Source organism: Patagioenas fasciata, chromosome 20, assembly GCF_037038585.1.
Source record: "Patagioenas fasciata isolate bPatFas1 chromosome 20, bPatFas1.hap1, whole genome shotgun sequence".
In the NCBI taxonomy this organism is placed as follows: Eukaryota; Metazoa; Chordata; class Aves; order Columbiformes; family Columbidae; genus Patagioenas; species Patagioenas fasciata.
This window is the reverse complement of record NC_092539.1, coordinates 8806815-8829908: the sequence shown is the minus strand read 5'-3', so window position 1 is coordinate 8829908 and position 23094 is coordinate 8806815. Positions and strand designations below refer to the sequence as shown.

General features: G+C 52.2%; 1 protein-coding gene across 2 annotated transcripts in view; it reads right to left on the bottom strand.

The window, feature by feature from the left end:
• RXRA (retinoid X receptor alpha) overlaps positions 1-13046 on the bottom strand; it is a 103681-nt gene extending 90635 nt beyond the window's left edge. The window contains exon 1 of one of the 2 annotated variants that reach the window (XM_071817260.1): positions 12716-13046. Coding sequence is in view for 1 of the 2 variants with exons in the window: in XM_065853910.2 (XP_065709982.1) it covers positions 12716-12743 (28 nt within the window). In the remaining variant the exon portion in view is untranslated. The remainder of the gene's footprint in view (positions 1-12715) is intronic. The other variant, XM_065853910.2, reaches the window with a different exon arrangement.
• Between the last annotated feature and the right edge of the window lie 10048 nt (positions 13047-23094).

Genomic DNA, 23094 nt, shown 5'->3' with positions numbered 1-23094 from the left:
ACAGCAAAGCCAGCGGAGCAGTGGGGACATGCAGTGATGACCCCATCACCCGCTAGCATGGCCACAAGTGAACCCCCACCGCGGGGACCCTCTCCCCAATTCCCTCTTTGTTTTCCAGTGGAGATCGCCACGAAACAGTTAAAAGTTTCTAAGCTGGGCTCTCCTGAGGACGCCAGTTAAAAGTCCACCGGGCATTTTCCCATCGTGGACTTTAGCCCCGGAGCGCGGGTGCGATAAGGCGGACGGAGGTGCCAGCTCGCCACGGGACCCGCTGCCACGGCGGCAGGACGAGGTGCCACCGAGGCAGACAGCCCCGGCAAAACATGCAGGGCCCCACGCCGGACAGAAAACTGCAGAACGGGCCTCAGAGCGGGATTTTGGGTTTTGGTAGCTTGAGGTTATGTGGAATATTTGCAAAGTGAGGAGCAGCGGCGTGCCATCGTGTTTCTGCCAGAGGAGCCAACCCACCTCCTGCGACAATTTGGCTGCCCCCAGGGAGCTGTTTCATCCATCTCAAGCTCAAACCAGGCACAAATTCCCCCCCCGCCGAGTCCCCAGATTTCTGCCCCCATTGGTCCCAAGGGAGATGCGAGGGCAGAAGTCGCACTGCCCTCCCTGCTGGGAACAGACACCCAGCTCTCCTCGCCAAGGTTGTCTGCAAATCCTCTTTCACCAGGACTTCACATACCATTTCTTAAAAGCTGGGTGATGTAACCAACCAGTATTTATAATGCTGAAAACATCCCAAAGCTCCATCTCTTCCAGCTCCCAAGCACACTGTGTACTCTTAATAAAATAATTGCAATGATGAATAGGTCCTTATAATACTCCTCTTCTGCAGCTACTGACAGGGCCAAGAGCTGGGATGGAAAGTCCTTCTCCTAATGTTCCTTCAAGGTGCATTCGGGATTTTACCTCTTCACAGCAAAAAGCGCAGTGAATATTTGGAAAAGATGTCAGTCCCACTTTGAGCCATCCCACTACGCAGAGATGGGAACAACAAGATCCCGCTCCCCCAGCCCAGCCACATCATCGTCTTAATAATAAAGTCAGCAAATCACCCCAGGTCAATCTCAGTCCTTAGTTAAGCTGATGTGATCTTGAACCCGTTCGATGAAATCAATACCACGCTGCTGATCCCACCAGCACTCAGGGGTCTGTGCCAGCCACAGCACCCAGAGGTTCTCCTGCCAAAGGGTCGCCCACGACCCCCAGCGTGGGGCCAGGCAGCATTGGGAGGCTCATTTCCTCTGGTTTTGATGTAAAACTGCAGATTTAATCATTCGCTTGCAAGCCCTCACGTGCCCATGATTTCCCCACTGACAATTATAGGAGTAGGCCAATGTATTGAGCTGGGGTTTTTTGGGTAGAGTCACTTTTACCTTGTTAATTCATAAAGATGCGTTCAATTATGGAGCACGTGGGCTTTGCCCTCCCTTCCCATGCAAATCAAGCTTTTATTCCCAGGCTCTCTGGGTGCCCTCCCCAGTCAGAGCCTCTGCTCCCAAAGATTCGCAACCAAGCCACCAGGACCAGGCAAGGAAGAGCGTGACCCTGTCACCCAGCTGGGAGCCAAGGGACAACCGGACCTTGCACAAGGACACCTGGGGAAGCGGTGGCAGAGAGGGACCCGGGATCAGCCCTCAGCCCGACTGCAGCTCAGGGGACGTCCCAGCGCCCGGCCCTGCGCGGGGGAGAACTGGCAGGACCGGCTGCTCCTGCCCCGCGGGCACCTCCCGCACCCGGCACCGCCGGCCCCACACTCACCCCTTCCCCCCGGCAAGGACCCCGACCCACACGGGCATTTTTCTGCCCTGACACACGCTCTTCTCCCTCCCAAGGGCTGGTTTGGGGTCCCAACATTTCAAGCAGGATTGGGAGCAGTCCTCTGCTCTCAGGGATGAGCTTTGGTTGTATCCTGGAGCCCACCTGCTCATGAATCCCTAAAAAGAGCTTTTGGGCTCCCCCAACACCAGAGCACAGCTGAGCTACACCCGGCTGGACCCCATGGCACCTGGGGCAGCGTCTGGGAGCAAATGCCACCACTCCGAGAAAGAGTCCTGGGAGGATGCTCAGCTCATCCCCGCACCTCCTGTGCTGCCACGGGGTTTTGGGAAGGTGCACAGAGAGAAGGAGCCTCCCCATGTGCGTAGGTGGGGGCTTTAGATGGGAACGGTGCTGTTATCTGCCACCCAGGGCTTGCTGCAAGAAATCCCTGCCCTGCAACATTGCCTGCACACACCTAGAGGCTGTGAAACCTCGCTGGAGAAGCCAGACGTGGTTTTGTGTGCCCGCCCAGCCTCGGCTCCCATGGCATCACAGCCGGCCGAGCTGCCCGCGGGGAGCGGCACCGAACGCCCCTCGGCAATCGCGGAAAAACAACAAAGATGAGAAAACAGAGCACCCAAGCTAAACGAACCCCGTGGTGACCGATGGCCTCTGATTTCCACAGCCTAAACCTGCCCTACAGGTGGGACACGAAGAGGGAGCAACTTGCCACAAGGGAACTGCCTTTTTTTCCCCTCCAGAGAGGAAGGTGAAACCCCCAGGCAGAGCTGTATTGGAGGCAAAGCCCCCGATGCTGCAGGACACAGCCGCACTGCTACCAAAATACAACTCGAAACTTAGGCAATAAAACCTAACGAACTAAATCTGTGTCTGCCAACCCCATGAGCAGCAGAGGAACCTGCTGGCAGGGTATAACTCGGTGCTGCTTTGCCATGCATCTCAGCAGCGAGTCCCTGCACAGCATCAGCCCCCTGCCCATCTGGGATTCCCGCTCCCAGCAAGCCCCAGCTCTGAACCGCTGTTTAGATAAAGTCTCTGACATTTGCAAACAATAGGTATCAGCTGGCCGGGGGCCAGGCTATCTCTGGCAGGGATCACAGCTAAGCCTTCCTAAGTGCTTAAATGGGGGGCCTGCAGGTAATTGTCCCAGGAGCCTTAACTCTTCCCAGAGCCACCTCTGATGTCCAGTCCCTGATGAGGAGCACAGGGCAGCCTCACCAGCAGAAAACCAGCCCAGGGAGGATGGCAGCGAAGACGATGTTGAATTTAGGGCTGCAGCACAGCTTCCACCACCAGTTATCACATCCTGCCCTCCCCGAGCTCCATCCCACACAGTCAAACAGCCAAGTGCCCAGCCATCCTATAAATATCAGCACAGACATCCAGGGAGAGCACACTGTAAAGCACAAAGCATTAACACAGCGGCTGGCACAGCTTCCTCACAACGTGCCCATCCAGCAGACTGTAATTTGCTTAGGGGTGCAGAAAGTTTTGGCTTCAGCAGGTTTATCCTGACAGGAAGGGAGCCTGGGTGGCCGGTGTAGGTACAGGAAACCCCTTTCCATCACGCACATCTCTCCGCTTCCTCTGGATTTCTTTAACCTTTCACTCTCGCCCTGATTTATGCCTTCGCACTGATTTTTTGCATGCGCACACTTCCCTGCTCTCTGCTCCGCACCAGCAAAAGTGCTGGCAGGGCCTTGGCATCCATCTGCCCGGAGCCAGAGCAGTCTCTGCAGGGAAACCTCCTCCCCTGCCTCCCTCCAGAGCTGGGTTTTTGCAGGCAGAGGAACATGCCCATGTCCCACGCTCCCAGGCTCGGTGCCGCGCTGTGCAGCCAACACGCGGTTCCCAGCCACCCGTGGGATCCTCACTGGTCTGCATGTGATGGGGAGGCAGCAGGAAAAGCACCGGAGCAGCTAATCTGGGACCCCAGGGAGATGTCCCAGCAAAGGAAAAATCAGAGACGGAGGTTGTGCTGCAAAGGCACTGGGCTGTGAGCCGCAGGCTGCAGCACAGCAGCGCAAAGGATGGACTCAATTTTCCTTACAGAGAGAGAGAAACGATCCACAACCAGCTCAACCCCGAGCCCTCTTAACAATTCTTCAGCTTCCAAATTTGGGGCGTTTTTAAACTGCAACGAGAAAAATCTGGAGGGTGGGAGAGGTACCACCAGCCATACCCAGGGAGGAGGGATGCGGGGACACAGCCAATGCACCAGCATGGGGGTGCCATCCCTGCTCTCATGTCCTAAAACTCCGCTCAACTGCCCATCCTCACCGCTGCCGGCATCCAGGGAGGAAAAAAGAGAAAAGCCCAAAGCAAGAGCAAGGCAGGAAAGCATCTTGTTGTCCAATTCGCAGGGGAGGCGGCAGGTCACCCCCAGGAGCCACCCGCGCGCTGCACCCCCAGCCCGGCAGCCACAGCCCGAGGAAAATGAAGTCGCAAAGGTTATCGTTTTGGTGTTTGGCTGAGCATAAAAATCCTGCCCTGAGAACAAAAAAGGGAACGGGGGGAGCAGCAGGGGATGCGATGCACGTCACGATGGCCCCAGAAACACAGGAGAGGGGGCGCGGGGGCTCCCACCACGCTAACGCTCCATTTCAGCAGAGTTTCCTGGGAAAATAAATGCAAAGTCTGTTATAAAAGTTTATCTGCGTGTGCGCAAAGGAGCGAGTGCGCCTGACTATGGTATAGAGATGTCATTATTTTCATGCATCTGCCTTACCCAATTTTATTTAGTTGCTTTCTGCACCATTTCATGCTCATTCTGCTGCTGAGCTAGACAATTGCTTTATAACTCTAGGGTGCAATTTCACTGTCTGTGAGCCACACGCACGCACACAGGGTCTGTGCTGGGATGGAGCAGGGAGCTGCACCTCCCTCCCCACCCTGATGTTTGGGAGCTTGCATTGAAATGGGTTTTCTTAATAAATAAATTAGAAAAAAAAAAAGAGAGAGAGAGAAAATTAAATTAAAATGCTAAGCCACCATCTCTAACGTATCATAATTCAAAGAGTGCATGGGGGGGAGCAGATCCAGAAAGCAACAGCTCCCCATTAAGAACGGGGAGGATGATCTGGAGGGCAATTTGCTCTCTCACGCTAAGTGAATGTGGAGAGACGGAGCCCAGCAGGCTGGAGGGCAGAAGCGCGGTGAATCACGCTGGATTTTTATGATCAATTGAAAGTCACACTTGAACAAGTGCAGGTCAAAAGGGAGGGCTGGCCACGCAGGTGCGGAGCTCCGAGAAGGCGCTTTTCACCGTGCTCAACTTGCCCGGTCCCTCGCAGGGACCTCTGCTTGCACCCCCAGGTACCCCACTGAGCACCCCCCAGGCTGCAGCAGCCCCACGGGTGTGGGTCATGGTGGCTATGGGGGGTCTCCAGAAGCAGCTACAACACTGATGCGAAGCAACACGGTGCTGTGCATCTCCCCACCACAGCACGAGCGTCTCTGGCACAACCCGCCTTGGACACACTCATCTGCTCACTGGTGTGAGAGGCCACGGCTCCTCCGCATGGCTCCTCCTCGGCTTCCTTGGCCTCATAAACCCACTCATCTCACCCAAACAGGACAGCAAAAGATGAGGTGTGGGCAGACAGGGAGTCCAGCATGGATGGTTAGTGGGGAAAGGGCATCTCTTTTTTAATTTTCCTATTTTGCAAGATCCGCCACCTGCACACACATCCTCGGGTGCAGGGCAGGGATGCTGCAGCACTGCCAAGGTGCTGTCACCCATCCCTCACACCCCCCAGGGTGGCCAAAACATCATCCCCAGCTCAATGCAACATCCCCAGCTCTGCTCCAGCACCTCCCTGCTCTATGCTCCTTCGTGCCTTTGCCATCACTCACCATCTCACCCGCTCGGATCAAACCTCCTCCATCGCACCCTGTGCCAACCCCGGCTCCCCGCTTCGTCACCTCGGCATCTCCAGGCGGATCTCGGCACTCGCTCTCCTGCGCTTCTCCTTCCGCTCTTGCTTCACCCTGGCCATTGCCTCATTTAGACTCCGTAATAATGGGCATGTAGGAGACGCGCTGCCCACAACAAAATAGTCTCGCAGCAGCCCACAGAGTTCACAGAAAAAAAAATATATATATACAAACCTCAAAAAAAACCCAACTTTCCAGCACTCACTCGTCAGCCCAAAATGGAAAAACACTAATCAAATGTTCCTGCCTTTGCACCCTGAGCTGCACAACCAGCTGAGTCGAGACGGGACATCCCTCCCTAATCCGCTCCTGGCAGCCCCAGCACAAAGGATTTGCCCCAGGAGCCGAGGGGCTATAAAACTTGGGGGGTTCCAGTGCTGCCCTCAGCTCCCCCTCCCCTTATTTTTTCCTAAAGAAAGCCAAAACTCCACAAAAGAGGAGACCATGAAAAGTAACAACCAGATGGGAATCCCATTACCATTTTATTGGTCACAAATACCAGTATTGCACCTTTTATCTCTTTTCCCTGCAGTGCTCTCACATCCGACGCAAGCTGGGGAAAGGGTTACGGCTCAGATGAGACCCAAACTCAAACACATCAGTGACCTCCACTCAGGGCCCAGCAAAACCAAGAGATTAATCCAAAAAGGAATAATAGAAAGAAGACTGAAATGAGGAGCAATGCCCACAGAACCATCTTCCACTACAGCAGAAAGCGGATGCGACCCCAGCTCCCGATGCTCAATAGAACAAATACTTAAGGTGTTTCTCCCTTGTCTTCTGGTTTGGCAGCACCTGGTTTACACACAAACCTCATTTCTTTGCTCCAAGGCCAAAAAGGACTTGGGGTGCTTTTTGGCTACCAGGAGCTGGGCCCCTCCAAAGCCACCGGGAGCCCTGCGGAGCTCAGATCCCAGCAGGATTTGATCCGCAGGGCTGGAAGCTGCTGTCCCAGCCGAGGTTTCACAACCGCCCCGCCGCCCTCGCTCCGGGCCTCGTTCCCAGCTCCGCCGGCACCGAGACGCACCCGCGTGCCTCAGTTTCCCACCCCGTATCTGTCTCATCGGGGCAGGCTCTGAGTTTTCAAGGCAAGATCCATCCCCGCTTGATGTGCCGGGGCAGGAGCTGGCGCAAACAGGGCTGGGATCAGAATCACCGCCCCGAGGTGCAACCTTGAAACTTTTATTGTAGATCACAATAAAAGAAAGAAAGAAAGAAAGAAAAAAAAAACACACACACCACACTCAAGCATTTTATGCTTATGAGTGGTCTGTTTGAACAGGATTATTTTTTAACTCCACGTTAAACAAAAATTCAAAGGAGGGGAGCTGCATTTGGGCTTAATTTGAACCCTTTCTTCCCTTTCGTGCAAGGGAATTGTTCCCTGTTTATCTCAGAAAACACCCACCATTTTGAAATGCTCTGTCTTCTCTAAATAAAAACTCAGGTTGTTTCCCTGACTTTTCTTTGCTTTGCATTTTCTAAGCAAAACGTTGACAGAAAAGGCAAGTTCTCACAGTCAGTTTCCATCCCAACAAAAGAGCGTTTTCCCAGGCTAAATTGCTTCTGTCTGAAAAGATCTTCTAGCAGTTTGAGCTGGCTGGCATGTGTGGGGATCCTTCTGTAGGGTTTTTTAAATCCTTATTTGCAATATTATTTCGTCTGCTTCGCGCTGCCTTGATGTTGGAGCAGAGACACAAGCGCTCCTCCCTCCTCCCCGTCCTCCCTGCAGGCACACGCTTCCCTTTGAGGAGGAGGAGAGGGGAGAAACAGAATAAAAGACAAGCAAAGAGGAAAATGTCAGAAAGCTGCTTTTTGTGTGCGTGTCAAAGCGTTCAAAGTTATTCCAGAGTCTAGTCTTTAAATGTAATAAAATACAGCAACTCCTGACAAAATCAATTAAAATAAAACCACCCAGACTGCCCTCCCCGCCTCGGTTGCTTTGGAGCTAGACTGACTTTGAGAGCCCACCTGGGCCTTTTAGGAAGCAATTATGGAATTGCTGGGTTGGATCCTGCACCAGCCGAGCATCCCTGTGACGCACTGGCCGAGTATCCCTGCACAGCACCCGCCAAGTATCCCTGCATCCATGCACAGCTCCGGTCGAGCATCCCTGCATCCCTGCACCGCACCAGCCGAGGGAGGAGAGACTCAGATCCTTCCCCCACGAAGGGATGTGATGATGGGGAGACACGCTGGGGATCAGAGCCAGAGAACAAGATTAATTTGAGCCCAATTAGGTTACTGAGCTTTCAGGAAAGTTCCTTGTAATATCCAGCTCTGGTTTGAAGTGTCGCCGGCTTTGGCAGCCCAGATCAGCAGAGAGGAGCCCGGTCAGGGCACAGGGACCCCCTGAGCATCCCCGCTCCATCACCACCACCCCCATTTGAGCCCCTCGCCAAGGGCCACCACCTCTTGCCGTCTCACCACCTCCCATGGTGGGGTAACAACGTATTTATAGCAAGAATGATTTGGTGATTCCAGGCAGCCGACAGCCTCGGGGGAATACCCTGCTCACACACGGTCTCCCCAGAAAGACACTGGGATGCTCATCGGAACAAGCACCCTGTGCAAGAGGAAGAACCAAAGCACATCCCAAAGCCTCTGCCCCACGGCACCCGCAGTTTGTTTTCTTAACCATCTTGAAAAAATGCTAAAATAATTTAAAAAATGTATAATAAACTGGGTGGCCGGGCTCTGGCACATGGGAATCCACCTCTGCTCCCAGAAAACAATACTCCAACAAAAAGGTTTTTAACCCATTTCTTAATAAATATTTATTTTCGCCTTCAAGATGTGGGTGGGACAAAACCAGGGTGTATTTTCCAGTGAAATGTTTTGATACCCCCCCCTTGATTTTTTTTTCAACAGGAGCAAAATGCCAATAATAATATTTGCAATGAATAACTAAAATTCTGTGGCTTTCTCCCCCGCTCTCTTTTAAATAAATAAAATGCCCTAAATACGAGAAACACAAACGCTCTCTCCAACACAGCAGGACTACACGGAGTAAACTCAGGGACCCTCCGAGGATTTATTTAACTGTCACAGCCCAGATTCTGAAAAAGGCAAAAATTCCTTCCCAGCTTGTTTTGCATATGTCAATTGGGAGAGGTCAAGCCCTACACTCTGCTTCAGCAAAAGCGACCAGGGCATGATTATCTTTTACTCCTACGCAGCCCCTTTCTGGTGCGGCACCGGCTGCCCCACAGAGCATCTTCCAGATGTGGGGCAGAGGATCCTCCTTCCTCGCAGGGATGCTCAGACAAGCCATGACACTACCTGCACCTTTCAGAATTCTTCCTCCCTATGGATTTTCATATCAGCTGTAAATTTCTGAAGCTAAAAGAAGAAGAATTGAGGTCTCAACGCAGACGTGAGCTCCCACCAATGTGCGTTGGGTTTTGTGCAACAGCAAGGCCAGGGGACGCGGGATGAAGATGCCTCACGGATGCTCGCACTCCCACGCTCCCTTCCACCCCACGTTCTGGGTTGCTCCCCTCCCAGCCGGACAGGAGGGGTTGTTTTGCTGTTTTTCTCGGAGGTGTTCCATGCACGGCCAGTTCTCACCCCACATCCTGAGCAGCTGCAGCCGCCCCTGGCACGGCTGCGCGGGTGGGAAGACGGACTCACAGAGGTTGCAACCCGGTGAACTGACCTCCGGGAGGGAAGCACCAGCCTCGGACACCCATTAACTGTTTCTTCCCCCCGCATGAAGCTGAGCCTCAAGGGAGCGCTCCCTGAGCTCACCATCCCCTTTTTGCTCCCCAGGAACTACCACCTTCTTGGGAGAATGAGCAAAGAAGAAAATGAAGCAATAAAGGGATTGCAATGGTGAGAGCCCTGGGAACAAGCAGCTACTCAAAGAAGCAAGTTTGTGCATCAGTCCCCAACTTGGCTCTCGGCACATGCACCCCACCAGGTTGGAGATGTGGACCCCCCCAGCCTCAGAAAGCACTTGTGTGACAGCTTTTTCTTGATTTTCTTCCTCCTGAAGACTCAGCACAGCACAGCCCTCACCCAGAGGGACAAAAGCAAGACATCCCCGCTCATTCCAAACCTAGCAAAGGGAGATCTGTAGCCCCAGACTGCATCTGCTGGACCCCAATGTTCATAAACCTCACCCAGCGCTGCGGTGGTACCCACACTCTGCTTGCAGGCAGAGATGGGGCAGATGCGGGCAGAGATGGGGCAGATGTGAACAGCCCCACTGCCCGCAGACCCTGTGATCAGGTTGAAGGTCTTCCTGGGATCAGAACAAGCAGACAGAGCCACAGGATGACGGTGTCCAGCCCAGGAGATGCCCGGGGACATGCTGTCCTCACAAGGAGCCTCTGCCTGGCATCAGCCAGCAGCTCCCAAGACGAGCAGGAAAATGAGATACTACTATTAAAAGTGCCCGGCGCTGGCCACACTTCCACCCATGACATCAGCGGGGTTATCCGAGTCTAACCACGGGCAGGACTTGGCCAGAAACCTCCACCGGGTTATGCCTTTTAGACCCAACTGAGCTGAGATTTTGATGGGGCCACACAGGGATGGACCTTGACTTTGGCCCCCAGCTGCTGCTGTTCCCCAGTTCAGGCCCATACTGGTGTGCAGGCAAACAAACCCTACAAGCTTGGCTACTTTTTCCCCTTTGGCTTGCAAAGACCAGCTCGCAACCATGACACGGGGTAGGGTTGGCAAAATACCCTGGCACTCTGCAAAGTCGGGTCCCAGGTCCAAAAAGCACCGAGGTCCCACGGCCCCACCAGCTCTGCTCTGGTTTCACTGGGAAGGTCTCTGTTCACACTCCTCAAGGATCGCATCACTTCTACAAACTGCTGACACACTTTGAGGTTCAACCTGCCCCCCTGCTCAGAGCAGGACCAAGATCTCCCCCTGCAAAACCTACAGAACCCACTGCCCTGACAACCAAAGCTGAGTTTTCCAGCAATCAGTGTCCAAAGGCCAGTGGATAAAGTTTAGGAGTCGCTTTCGCAGGAGCACAACACCCAGGAGACCCAGACCATGCACTCTAAAAGCAGCTGAATTTTCTCCTAACCAGTGATGTGAAATTATTACCCCCTCTGGCACCGCTGTCCTGGGGTGGCTGCCTTGTTTTCCCTCTGGATGCTCGCGATGAGCTGCTCGGTACGTTGCAGGACCCACCCTCTCCCCGCCATACGCACCCATACATTTATAAATGAGCAGATAAATCAGTTGTTTTTCATTTGCACCAGCGTGAAAATCCTTACCCGAGCCAGCAGCAAGGTGACACACACTCCCCCTCTCCTCCCCTGTCAAAGTCAACATGACTAATAACACATTATTTAGCATCTACAGCTTAAGAGCTCAGGTCTGAAAGAAAATCTAAGTATATGCACAGGGGCCTGATCCTGCCCCTGTCATCAGAGGTTTGGACTGTCTTCCACAAGAGCATCACCTGAAATGTAAATCCTACAACAGCCACCCCTAAGATTAAAACACTTCTCCGTGGCAAGAGATTGACACTTTCTGCCTCGGTGGGTGCGTTTGTGATGATCCCCACACCTGCATTAAAACCTAGGAGCGGGTTTGACTCTAAAGCTGGACCCGCTCCCGAGGGAACGCTGCAGGTGAGATGTTTTTAGCCCCAGCAGCAACCCCGGGGCAAACCAAGAGCAGCATCTCCCACCCCACAGCCGAAACAATGAGGGGCACTGTGAACCACGATTCTGAGGGAAGGCAGATGCCAACTGAAGACCAGCCAGCCCAAAGGGCTCTCCCTGCCAAAGCCCCCAGACCATAGCAGTCCCAAAACACTCCGAGGAGCCAGGGCCAGCTGGGGACCTTGTGACGGTGTTTATATTTATTCTGCTCTTAAAAAGGAACAACTAATACTACAATTATTGAAAAAAAAAAACACCAAAAAAAAGAAATGAAACATACCACCACAAGCTAGGAGAGGTTGTGCACAGATTTAGAGCCCAGGGAAGGCGGCGTGTGCATGTTATCACTGGCCACGGGCTTGCTCGGCCGGAGGCTGGAAGCCCCCGCGTCACCATGCTGAGCAGTGGCAGAGATGGCAGGATTTGTCCCTCTTCCCCCTCGCCCGCACTTGGCGCCCGGCTACTTCACTAAAAACTTTTCTTCCCTCCACCCTGAACACGGAGCTCTGCAATATTGCTTCTCCTGAAACCAAGACGCGAGGAGGCATTCGCCCTTGCAAGCCAGGACTTGACTCAGTCACCCAAACCACGGCAAACTCCAGCTAGAAATGGGTTTTAAAATGTAACTAAAAAGGGGAGGAGAAAAAAAGAAAGAAAACAAAAAGGCAGAACGGTCCCAATTGGGCCGGGTTCTGGGCCGGGTTCTGGGAGCTGCCAGCGAGGGACGATGCGGGCACAGCACGGGGGGCCCCACGGGCGCTCCGCACCCCCCTGCGCGCCCATGTGCCGGCAGGGAGGGAGGAAAAACAAATGATTTTAAAATAAAATTTAAAAACCAAAATAGCCGAGAGAGAAACGCAAGAGGGGGAGCAAAGGCTGCGCGCTGCCAAGCTCTCTCGCAGAACTGGCCCCAGGCGGGGAGGGGGCTCTCCCGGCCGAGCCCGGCTGCCCGCTGCCCCGTTTGAAAATACCGCTTGCGCCGCCAGCCGCTCGCCCGGCCCGGGACCCGCCGCCCCCTCCCCCGGCTGCGCCTCGCAAGGAAAAATATAAAGAAAAAAATATACAGAAAAATAACAACTCCAATAAGGCGGTCGGAGCGGGGAACGCGGGGCAGGCCCGCCCGGCACTTTCCCCGGCGCTGACACCAACTCTCCCCGCGGGGCCGCCCGCCCTCCCCGGGGAAGGGGCGCAGCGCATCCCCCGCCCGCTGCCTCCCCGGAGCGAGCAGCTGGAAGGGGAAGCGGAGGAGGGGGCAGGTCGGGAGCTTATTTTATTTTATTTAACCACCTTCCTCCCTCCCCCCCCCCCAACCTCGCCCCGCCGTAGGAACGGAGAATCTTTTTCGGAACAAAACTCACCCAGTGGCAGGAAGTGTTTGGTGTCCATAGCTGGTGCTTAACTCATGCCAAGGGGCTCGGTGGTGATCGGCGGCGAAAAAACACACACACACGCAGGGCGCGCAGAGGGGAGGAGAGCGAAATCAAAGCGAAAGGGGGAGAGGGAGGGGGGAAGGGGGCGGAAAAAAAAAAAGCCCAAGGGGCGGAGGAGGAGGAGGAGGAGGCGGGGAAGGCTGCAGCCCCGCACCGGCGGCCCCGCGCAGCGCCGGGCGCGCAGACGAGGCCGCGGAGTTGTTGCAAACTCCCAACAATGTAACTCCGCCGCTCGGCTGCGCTGGGCGCGATCGGCTCCGCGCCGGGGCCCGCGCAAGGGGGGAGCGAGCGCCGCGACCGCCCCGCAGCGACCGCCCGCCCCGCCGCGCAGCGCCGCCCCGCGCCCGGCCCGCCGGGGAGAACAACAACGCGGTTATTTTTAACCCGTGGGGAGAGGGGAAGAGAAGAAAATTATAAAATAGAAATTAATTTTCTTGTTGTTTATTTTTTAAAAGGGTGCAGAGCGCTGTGGAGGGTAACGCGCTCTCCGAGTGATGCTGAGCAACCTCAGCTGTCCCCAGCCTCGCAGCAGCCAGCAAGACCCCCCAGTGTTGTGCGCTGTCCCCGGGCTGTGTCACACGGCAGCCCATCGTTCAAAGCCGCGATTTATTTCATTTTCCCCATAAATGAGGCACAACAAATAACTCTCTGTGCGTGTGCGGTTCGCCTGCAAACTCTCACCTCCTCAGCACTGCGGGTGCCACCCCCCCAGCATCACTGGCTGCTTCCCAGGGCCTTGGCCTCCCCCCTCCCCAGCGTGCCTGCGGGTTTAATAAATGATACTCAGCCTTGTAAGAATGTGTATTAGCGACTTGATGGACCAAAGCGACTCTACTATGCATGAAGCATATTAAACATCTTATCGACCCTCGCTCTTGATGGCCGTAACGTGCATAACAAACAGGCTCGGTCCACGGCCGCAGCTGCTCATACACAGTGGGGAGTGACAGGGTCACGCAGGAGCCCTGGGATGACACCAGGGATAATGCTGGGGGGTCTCTGCTGGCACAGGTAAGTCCCAATGCAGAGCCCAGCTCTCCCACACTGGGTGGAATTGGGAAGATGGAAGTGCCCAGGACACCCATCACTGTCCTGGTTTACACCACACACATGGGAGAAGCTGCCACCACCAACCATCATCTCTCTGTGTGGCACATCCAGCCGTGGAGCGCTTCCGAGCCTCTTATCTGCCATGATTTATTTTTTAATTGGCAAAGTCCCTCATGTCATAAATATTAGCAATCTAGCACCTCCTCCTATAAAAATGACACCTCTTATCTTTCATTGCCATATCCCCGTCTATCACCTGCAGGCACTTATCACTCTATCTCATACATGTCACTGTAATATCTAAAACCACACAGGAAAGGCCCCAGAAACTTGATTTCTCTTATAACTTTTGCCTGCTCTTCTGTGGGTGCCTGCCAGGGGACAGACCCTGCCTTTCCTTCTGGGTGGTTGGATGAGGGGTACACAGCTGGGCACCCCACAGGATCCTGATACAGCAAGAAATGCATTGCAGCTCATCGGCTTTAATCATCACAAGAAGAAAACGACCAAGAGGACGCGTCTTGCGTCAGGCGAGAGGCTGCAAACTGACGCTCACAGCAAGTTGCAGGAGTTAAAACAAAATAAAACATCTTGGATGCTTTTTATCCTCTGCTCCTGTAATTTCAGCATGTCCAAACAGATTTTGGTGTGTGTTTATAACTGGTAACTTCATTTGCTCCCGGCCTGGGACCTTAAATGCCAAGTTTCATCTCCAGGTCAGTTTTTATGGCTGAGTTACATTAACTTCTAGGAGAGAAGGGGAAACAAAAATACGTAAGGATATGAAAGAAAGTTGGAGGTTGTTAGAAAAAGCAGGTTCAAAGTCTCTGAGAGTGGGTCGGCGGGGCAAAAATCCTACATCTCTTGCATACCTACATACAAACCCTGACAGCAAAAAGGTAGAAATCAGTTTCTTTAAAGCTCATCTGATAAAGGAAAACACATCTGGGGGCAACGCTCCTCCGTGCCTCGCCGGGGCAGATCCAGGCTCTCACCTGCCCGTACCACACAAACGCGATGTGAGTCATCGGTGCCACAACAGCCCACGCTGTGTGGGCCCGTTCGGCTTTGAGCGCGGCCACCAGACAGCGCAAACGACTGATCCCAACACCCAGCACCCGTGGGGACCCGGCCCCAAACCTCAGGATGCCAGAGCCCACATAGGTCAGTGGCTCCAGCAGATACCAGGGTTATCAGACCCACAGCTGAAAAACCCACCTTTGTAGACTCTAACAGATGAAATTACCATAACTAGGACATTTCACGCTCCTCTCCCATCAAGCTGTTTAGAGCAAATTAAATTTCTCCCTAACCAGCCTGTAACAGTTCGTGTTAGATGTGGATCTAAATGTTAATTGCAGTGACAATAACAGGTCTGATCCTGCAGTCCTTATTTGGGTAAAACCTCCCACAGAAGCCAAAGGAATTTTGCCCCAGAGAAGACAGCTGGATGCAGTCCCATATTTCCAGTCTCTTGAAGATGCCAGAAGGTAGCAAGGATATTTCTCTGATGTTACAAAGCTTTTCTTTCCCTTCCCCCCCACCACCTCCCCTCAATTCTTTAATGCACTATTAATTTAATAAGCTCTACCAGGCTGCCTAATGCTGTGCTCAACTTCAGCTTTGCACTTCCCAGCTAAGGACTTAAATCATCATGGGGGGTGATGGGGAAGATGTTAAGATAATTTTTGCAGGTCATTGGCTTGTACATCTGCTCAATGCAGGGACGCTTGAAGGTCCTACGCTGTCTGAGAGAGCTGTCTTGTGAAACTCTGCCCTTGGGTAATGCAAAGAACCTTTAGCCCTGGATCCAGAGAAGGCAGCCTTATACAATAGGATAATTTGGGGTCCACCTGTCCTGATCTGAACAGCTTTCAGTCCTGCCACTCAATGCCAGCTGAATTTGAAAGAGATAGTATGTTCATTCACATGTAAGAGGCAGTTAGGCAAAGGGTTCTCCCTCCATCCCTACACTCCCACTCTTGCCTCCACATGTGCTCAAGACATTTGGGGGAAAAGGTGCATGTGGGCATCAGCAGGAGGTTGGCACCAAGTTGCTTTGTGGTGTTGAGACCTGAGACTGCATTCAAAATCAGGCACCTGGGCCCAATACGGGGATTTGGAAATTATAGCTTTTGGTTTTTTCTAAGCGATTCCAGCTTATCTTGTCCATAACTCAGAATTATCTGATGGGACAAAAGCAAAACCTGCTGTGCCTCCTCTACTGCTTCACACCCTCCAGTTAGAAAAAAATCACATCTATTTCCCTCCCTGGCTACATTTTATTACAAATTAAAGAAATAATAAATACAAAGTCTGAGTGAGAAAGAACAGGAGAAGCTATGAGGCCACGTCTGGGCTCCATCTCCCCAGCACCGTGAGGGGCAAGGTTGCGATGGGTGGCCAGGGCTACCCTGATGGAGGGGACAGGGTGACTGTGGCCACCAGCCTGGGGCTCACAGCCAGAGAGTCTCTCCCTGAGAAGGTGGTGTGTGGTCTGGGCAATCTGGTTGCAGATGTGAGCTGAAAACTAAAGGCAGAAAGACACCATCCACTCATGCACTTTGTGGGACTTTCCCAGGCTTGTCCTCAGCTCCACCAATTTGTTCACCCCAAAGCAACTGCAGGTTCCAGGACCTTGAACCCTTTGGATGCTGTAGGACCTGAATCTGTGTTACCCACCTCCCCCAGGAGACTTACAGCCTGCTGGAATGTTCATGTGCTGTAGAACTTTCTGTCCAGGTTACCTGGACTTTAGGTCTTCGGGACAGGACCTGCCTCTTGTTCTTTGGGGTCAGATGAGCTCAAATGTTGCTTTTCTGCCCAGGATCGACCAGGCACCCTTGAAACTAGAGTACAGAGCAGGACTTTGGGGGACAGGTCAGAGGTATCACACAGGAACCCTGGGGTCCAAAAGCAGAGGTATCCCCAAGCAGAGCCTTGCCAGGACCAATGAGGGTCTGTCAGACACATCCACACCATCCCTGCAAACCCAAACGGCTGCAGACAGTGGGTCCCCACTCTTCGGGGACGCACTACACACACAAACCAACAAAAGCGTTAAAAGGCAAGACATTTCTCTAAGTGCCAGAGATTGAAACTGCTTTGTTTTTTTTCTCCAGCAGCATTTAGCAGGCTGATGAAGTTTGCTTATGAAGTGAAATGCACATGATTTATTTGATCTGCTGGAGCTGGAGAGCCACATTCCCACGCCAAGGACAGGCAGAGATGCTGCATTCTCCCCTCTTTTGGAGACTGCTCAGATAAAATAATGCATTGCACAGTCAGAAGTACTGTGCTTTCAGCTGCTTCAGCACTGGACATTAAATGCTTATTAGAGACCTCCTGACTTCCAAGCCATAAAGCTGCATTTGCTCTTGTCTGTCTCCACATGTGGAACAAGTCTTACAGTGTTCAAGCAGTTAAAACAGGTTTAGGGAAGAGGTCTCATGGCACCTGGGCTCATGTCTGGATCTAGCTTGAATAATCCTAGGTGAGGTTTCTTCCTCTCTTGTGCTTTGCTGGTGGATTTGGTTTAGCATGTCTCACCTGGTTTGCAGGGACAGTGGTTTAATTAACTGCTTTGTAAAAAGACTCTGCCTAGTTCTGCCTTTTGTGACACCTGGAGATGTCTTCATTTCTTCTCATCACCCAGACCAGGGCTCGACTGCTGAGGAAGCCAGCAAAGAAAGCATTAAGGGATGGAAGATGAAATGCAGTGCATGAACTGTGAGATTTACAGCTCTTTGGGGACGGCACATGGAGCATCACCCATCCAGCAAGTGGGACACAAGCCAAACCTCACCTGATGTGAACCAGCAGCACACTGATCCAAGCAGTTCCTGGGCACCCTCTGAGGCTCATCCTGCTCTGCTGAAAGGGGCTTGTGTCCCAACTGCTGATCACCCTCATGGTAGAGAAAACCCCCAATTTACACCAGGGCTTGAGGATGTGACCCAGTCCCTTACCAGAGCCTCCTCTGCTGGCCTTCTAGTCCCTGCATACAAAACGCTTTGCAAATGAAGTGTGAAGATAATATGCTTTATCATAGGCATTTATTACTGATGATTGTTGTATAAATCTCCCTCCATTCACATACATATACATAAGGTGTATATAAATATGCAGTATCCGGCAGTACCCAGAGCCTTTTTGACGATGTCAATGTAGCCCCCATAAAGATAGCGGGAAATGATTCATAATATTTATATGACAGACATGATATGAACTGTAATAGCCTGTTGGGATCGAGAATATCCATAGGTCTCTGTCAGCCGCAAATGTGATTTAAATATTATATATGTGGCAACTGTAGCATTAGTAATATGATAGCTGTTATTGATAGTGGTCATAAAATGCAGTAGTTTTGCACTGAAGAATGTGAAAAATAATCTAGTGGTTTTCCTAATGGTCTTTCCAGCAATGCACCGAAAGGAAGTGTACTTTCAATGCCTCCTTTTTTCAACGCCTCCTCCTCTGCTTCCCCCCTCCCCAAATTACCATCACATTCTATCAGATTACTGCTGGGGCCATATTTTGCTCTGCCAATGTCAGGTTGTGGCATCTCATCCTCCTGGGGCTGTCTGGGAGCTGGGGGGTCCCTGCAGAGCCCCGGGGCTGTCGGTGGTGCTGCTGGGAGGATACATGGGATGGGAAGGTTGTGCTGTCGGTGCTTCCTCCAGCTCAGAGGAGAAGCTGGTACCGTGCTGGGTGTGAAGGTGGGATGTTTATCCAGGAGCTGGGCAATGGCAAAAGGTCCTCAGCCATCATAAAACAGCACAGCCCTGTAGAAACAACACAGCTACACTGATTTATGCTCGCTAGGATTCCCAAGAAGGGCTCTGGCACCCAGAAGTGGGAGTTGGGGCACCTGAATCCTCTTTCCTACACTGGTTTTCTGTGCCCAAAGCCTGTCCCAGCCAGGGTCTCTTGGAGGGCTGCAGCACCGCTCCCTTCCCTGCACCGATCCACAGCAGGAGATAAATGCATCTTTGACCTTCTATGTGCACCAGCAAGGGCCTACCTGAACAAGAGCTCAGAAAAGCCAGGAGAGCTGTGGGTGACACTACTGACCCTAAGTTATTTGCTATTTGGCCATCACACACCTCCACAAAAGGCCAGCGGCTTTGCACTGCAGCGAAAGGCTCCTTAGGGCACAGCAGAGGGGTCGGTGGGAGCTGAGAGACCACAAAACCAGCCCCACATCTGAGCAAAGACCACATCCTTCCACCACCACTGAAGATGCAAAGGTCCCCTTCCCTCCTGGCTGCCAGCCTGCCGTCATCTCCCCCATCTCTGTCCCAACATTTTCCAAGAGCAAATGAGAGGGGAAAACAATCCATGTTAAAACAGTGGCTGCCACAGTTATTAATTACAACAACCCCTGGTTTTCCTCCATTAGTAGAACCAAACAAGGGTGAGACTTGCCTGGGTGAAGATCTCCCAGATGCAGTCAGTCCTGGTGTCACCCAGAAGGGTCTGCAGGGGGTTCAGGAGCACAGATCCCACCCAACACTGACGGTATCAATCCAGCATCACTGATTCAAGGCCAGGGGAGCTGCTTTTAAAGGCAGCTGCCTAATTGGGATCAGGTGTTGCATAAAGAGCTCAGGAGTTGATTGAGAATATGCTGCACCTGCTTGTGTCAAGGGAAGGGAGCAGCCTCAGAGGCAGGTATCAAGATGGTAGTTAAATCCTTTCACATCACAGGGAATAAATCAAGGACATTATATATATTCCAAACAAACCAGACCACAGGGCAAAGTGTTGATCAGATCCCTTGCGCGTAGCCTTAAAAAATAAATTAATTAGAGTCATATTAGTGGGTCTTTGCAAAGGAACCCACCTGTGCTCTCATCTCCGGCTCTGTTAAGCGCCCTCCTTGCTCGAAATGCTGCTGAAGGGGCAAAGCCGTGCTGCATGCTGTCCTGTCACACCGCTGTCTTAAGGGATTTCATTCCCCAGGATTACATTTTAATATTTGAAAGCAAACAGGACACACACATTTCAATTTAATCCAAAGCGCCAGATTCTCGATGGACAGAACTGGGCCTGGGGTTCAATTTAATCCAAAGCACCAGATTCTCGATGGACAGAACTGGGCCTGGGGAAGAGAGAAGCAGTTTCTGCATAAATGGGTGAAAGAACCTGGAGTAAGGGGGGGGTGCAGACTAATTTTCCCCAAAAAAGTAGAGGGTGATAGGATCACCCTCTCCATCAACACTGGAGCGGTAGCCGCCTGTCCTGGCCTCCCCTCCTGGCTGATCTCCTCCTGTACATTTGTAACTTTGACAATACAGTACGTTTCATAAAAGAAAGCAAATGTGTATTTGAAAATAAGGGTCTAGGTGTAATTTAATGACAGTTTTCTACATCATTCGCATCGCAAGCGATCTAACCTTCTTCTTCCTCGCCCTGGCATTGCTCCAGGGAAAACCATGGGCCTGTTTCTGCCGTCGTTTACCTGAACATAAATCAGGAATTCACTTGGTTTAAATAAGTGGAACTGCACCAGTGTAAAACCAGTGTGAGATCAGAGTTACAGTGCTATAAAAGCAGTGTGGGATTAGAATCAGCCTCAGTACATTACGGAGATGGTTTGAGGAAAGCCTGGGGAAATCAGTAATATTGAAATTGGAGAAAAGAAAAAAAATGGCGTGTGATTTCCTGATGATTTGGAAAATCAAATCCTCAAGGCCAGCGCTCATATTCCTTCCTCGCACTGAGATGCCCGTGCTGGTGAGCGCTTCTACCGGAGTGGTGTTTCTGCATTATTTCTCTTCTGGGTGAAGCAGCTGTGAGATGCTCTGTATGAAGATGCTGTACAAAAATAAATTGAATCGAATTAGGAAAACAACTGAAATCATTTCTCCTCTGTCCTCACATTAATCTATTTAGGTTGATTCTTTGGGTACTCCAAGGGGAATTTTCATCACTGTCTTGTCAGCATCCACAGTCCCTTCCTCTCCTCTCAAACGAGACTTGGCACCTCCGAATTCCACGTCTTTTTATTATTCCCTCCCCTCTGCCTTACCCTGCATGGAGACTTCAAGGAGGTTTTTACAGGCCCATTGGCTTTCCTGGCAGGTTGGATTAAGCTGCAATTTGCTCCCAATTGCAACAAGCGACAGCGTTCTAATGAGATTTTTGGGGGGCGACGTGAATTAAGGGAAGGAAAAACTAATACCGTCTTCTAGATGAAATAATGATGCGTAAGGCCTGAAATATAATGAGGAGCATATCAGCAGCAATTTGAGTTGTTAACAGAGCCTGTGCATCGCTACGCAGCAACAAGCACGCTCAGAAGCAATTCTGGCATCACAGACCCGAAGGAGGCTGGGACAGCATCCCCATCCAGCGAGGATTCCTACTGCCCTAAAATTGTACATTGTGTTTCCAAGAGGATGAATTCCAGAAGGTCCCAGGGCCCGGGCTGTAAGTAGGTCAGGCTGGATGTTCATCGCCACGGTCTCATACGGCCTCGCAATCTCTGTGCCCTGCGGTGAGGATGCAGAGCAAGCAGTAAACAGCACAGGGCCGGGGGACAAATGCTCCATCCCCCTGCCAGGCTCAGCAAACGGGATCTGACGTGGAAATGGCTGCAGAGATGTGCAGAGACACCCCGAGGCTCCTGCCTGTGATGTCCCAGGTACTGGTGAGGCACACTTTTGGGGATGCCCTGGTCCATCCCTTCTTCTGCTCCTGCCGAGTCTCAAGGTACACTCAGGTATTCCCATAAGCAAGCAGAGGAGCTGCCTTTGCAAAGTCTCCCCTGCATTATCCTGGGAAAATCACCATCGCTGCCACGAGGCGTAAGTAATTCACCCTGTGCTGATGGCGATGAGCAATGTTCGTCTCAGCTCGGGGCCAGCACTGCAGCACCAGCCGCACTTCACATCAGCCAAAGGGAGAGGCTGGCGGCACTGCTGGGTTTTCCCTCTTCCGTGTTGGTAAAAAACAAGAATTCCTCATGAAAAAGTGGGAAGCCCCAGAAACACACTCAAACTCAGATAGTTCCTGAGGCAGGAGGTGCTGTCCTGCCTGGCTCAGCACAAGGGATTGAACTTGGTTCTCTCCCATCCTGACCCCTTCTCCTCCTTCTCAGGAGCCCAGGAGGGTTTCTCTGCTAAAGCTTCCACTTCAGCTAACTGGAATTTCCCAACAGAAAAGAAACTCCACCAGAAAATTCCCACTTGGCTCTGTCACAAAAGGTGCAGACACGGGGGGGTTGCGGTTGCGCAGCCCACGCAGTGACCAGGGATGCTGCAAGCCGGTCCGGCCCCACTGCCACATCTTGCTCCCATCCTGTCTGTACAGCACCAGTGCTGCAATGCTCCCTGAAGATGCTGGATTTTGCTTTGGAAGAGGGATGCTCGGCCCCTTCACAGCACTCATGCCTCCCTCTCCCAGCACCAGGGTTTCCAGGATGCAGCCGGGGTTTCGGATCCCCGGCTGCTGACACTGCACGTTTCGACAAGAGAGACACATTGCACGGATTTCCAGTGTAAATCGTGAGACAATCCAACATAAACATTTCGAAAGAGGTGGCAGAAGGGGGGATGAAGAGAAGCGTTGGGGGGTGGCCAGATTCTGCTGCCATTTACGCCATGGGAAATGGGACGTCACTTCCCAGCCTGAAGTGACCTTGGCTGATTCCCCCAGATTTACTCGGCTTTTACTGCAACACCATTGAGAGCAGGATCCGACCCCTGAGGTCTTGCATAGCGAGCAAGGTTGGAATTTCAAGAGAGTCTTTTCCCAAAATGTTTTGAAATCTTCTGGTTTGCTCCCCCAGCCCCTGTGCTGACCTCAGCTCCCAGGGGACCCACAGGGGTTTGTACCCCTCCCGGCACAGCTCTGCTCCCCAAACATGATAAATCCAAGCTCAGGCTCAGCCTCAGAGCGTTTGGCACTGAAATGTCACAGCCGCGCTAACATCTTCCTTTGGCTCCTTGGTTTTGGTGCTGTTTGGATCCCACTGTTGTGTGCACCACAGAAACACAGTTTCTGGTCAGCTCTAGGAAATATTATCATCCTAAAGAAATTATAAAAACAAAACCCCAGAGGTAACACCATACATACAGGTCTTCTACTCAGAGGACCCAATTAAGCCACCGCTGATGGAGACCTCCTCAAGGTTGGCCTGTCTTGCTTCTGCTGCTAACGTTTTGCAGTTGGGATAGAGAACATGGGAAGGCAATAACCAGCATAGTTTAATTTCCCTTGACTGCTTTTTCTCAAGGATCAATAGTTCCAGG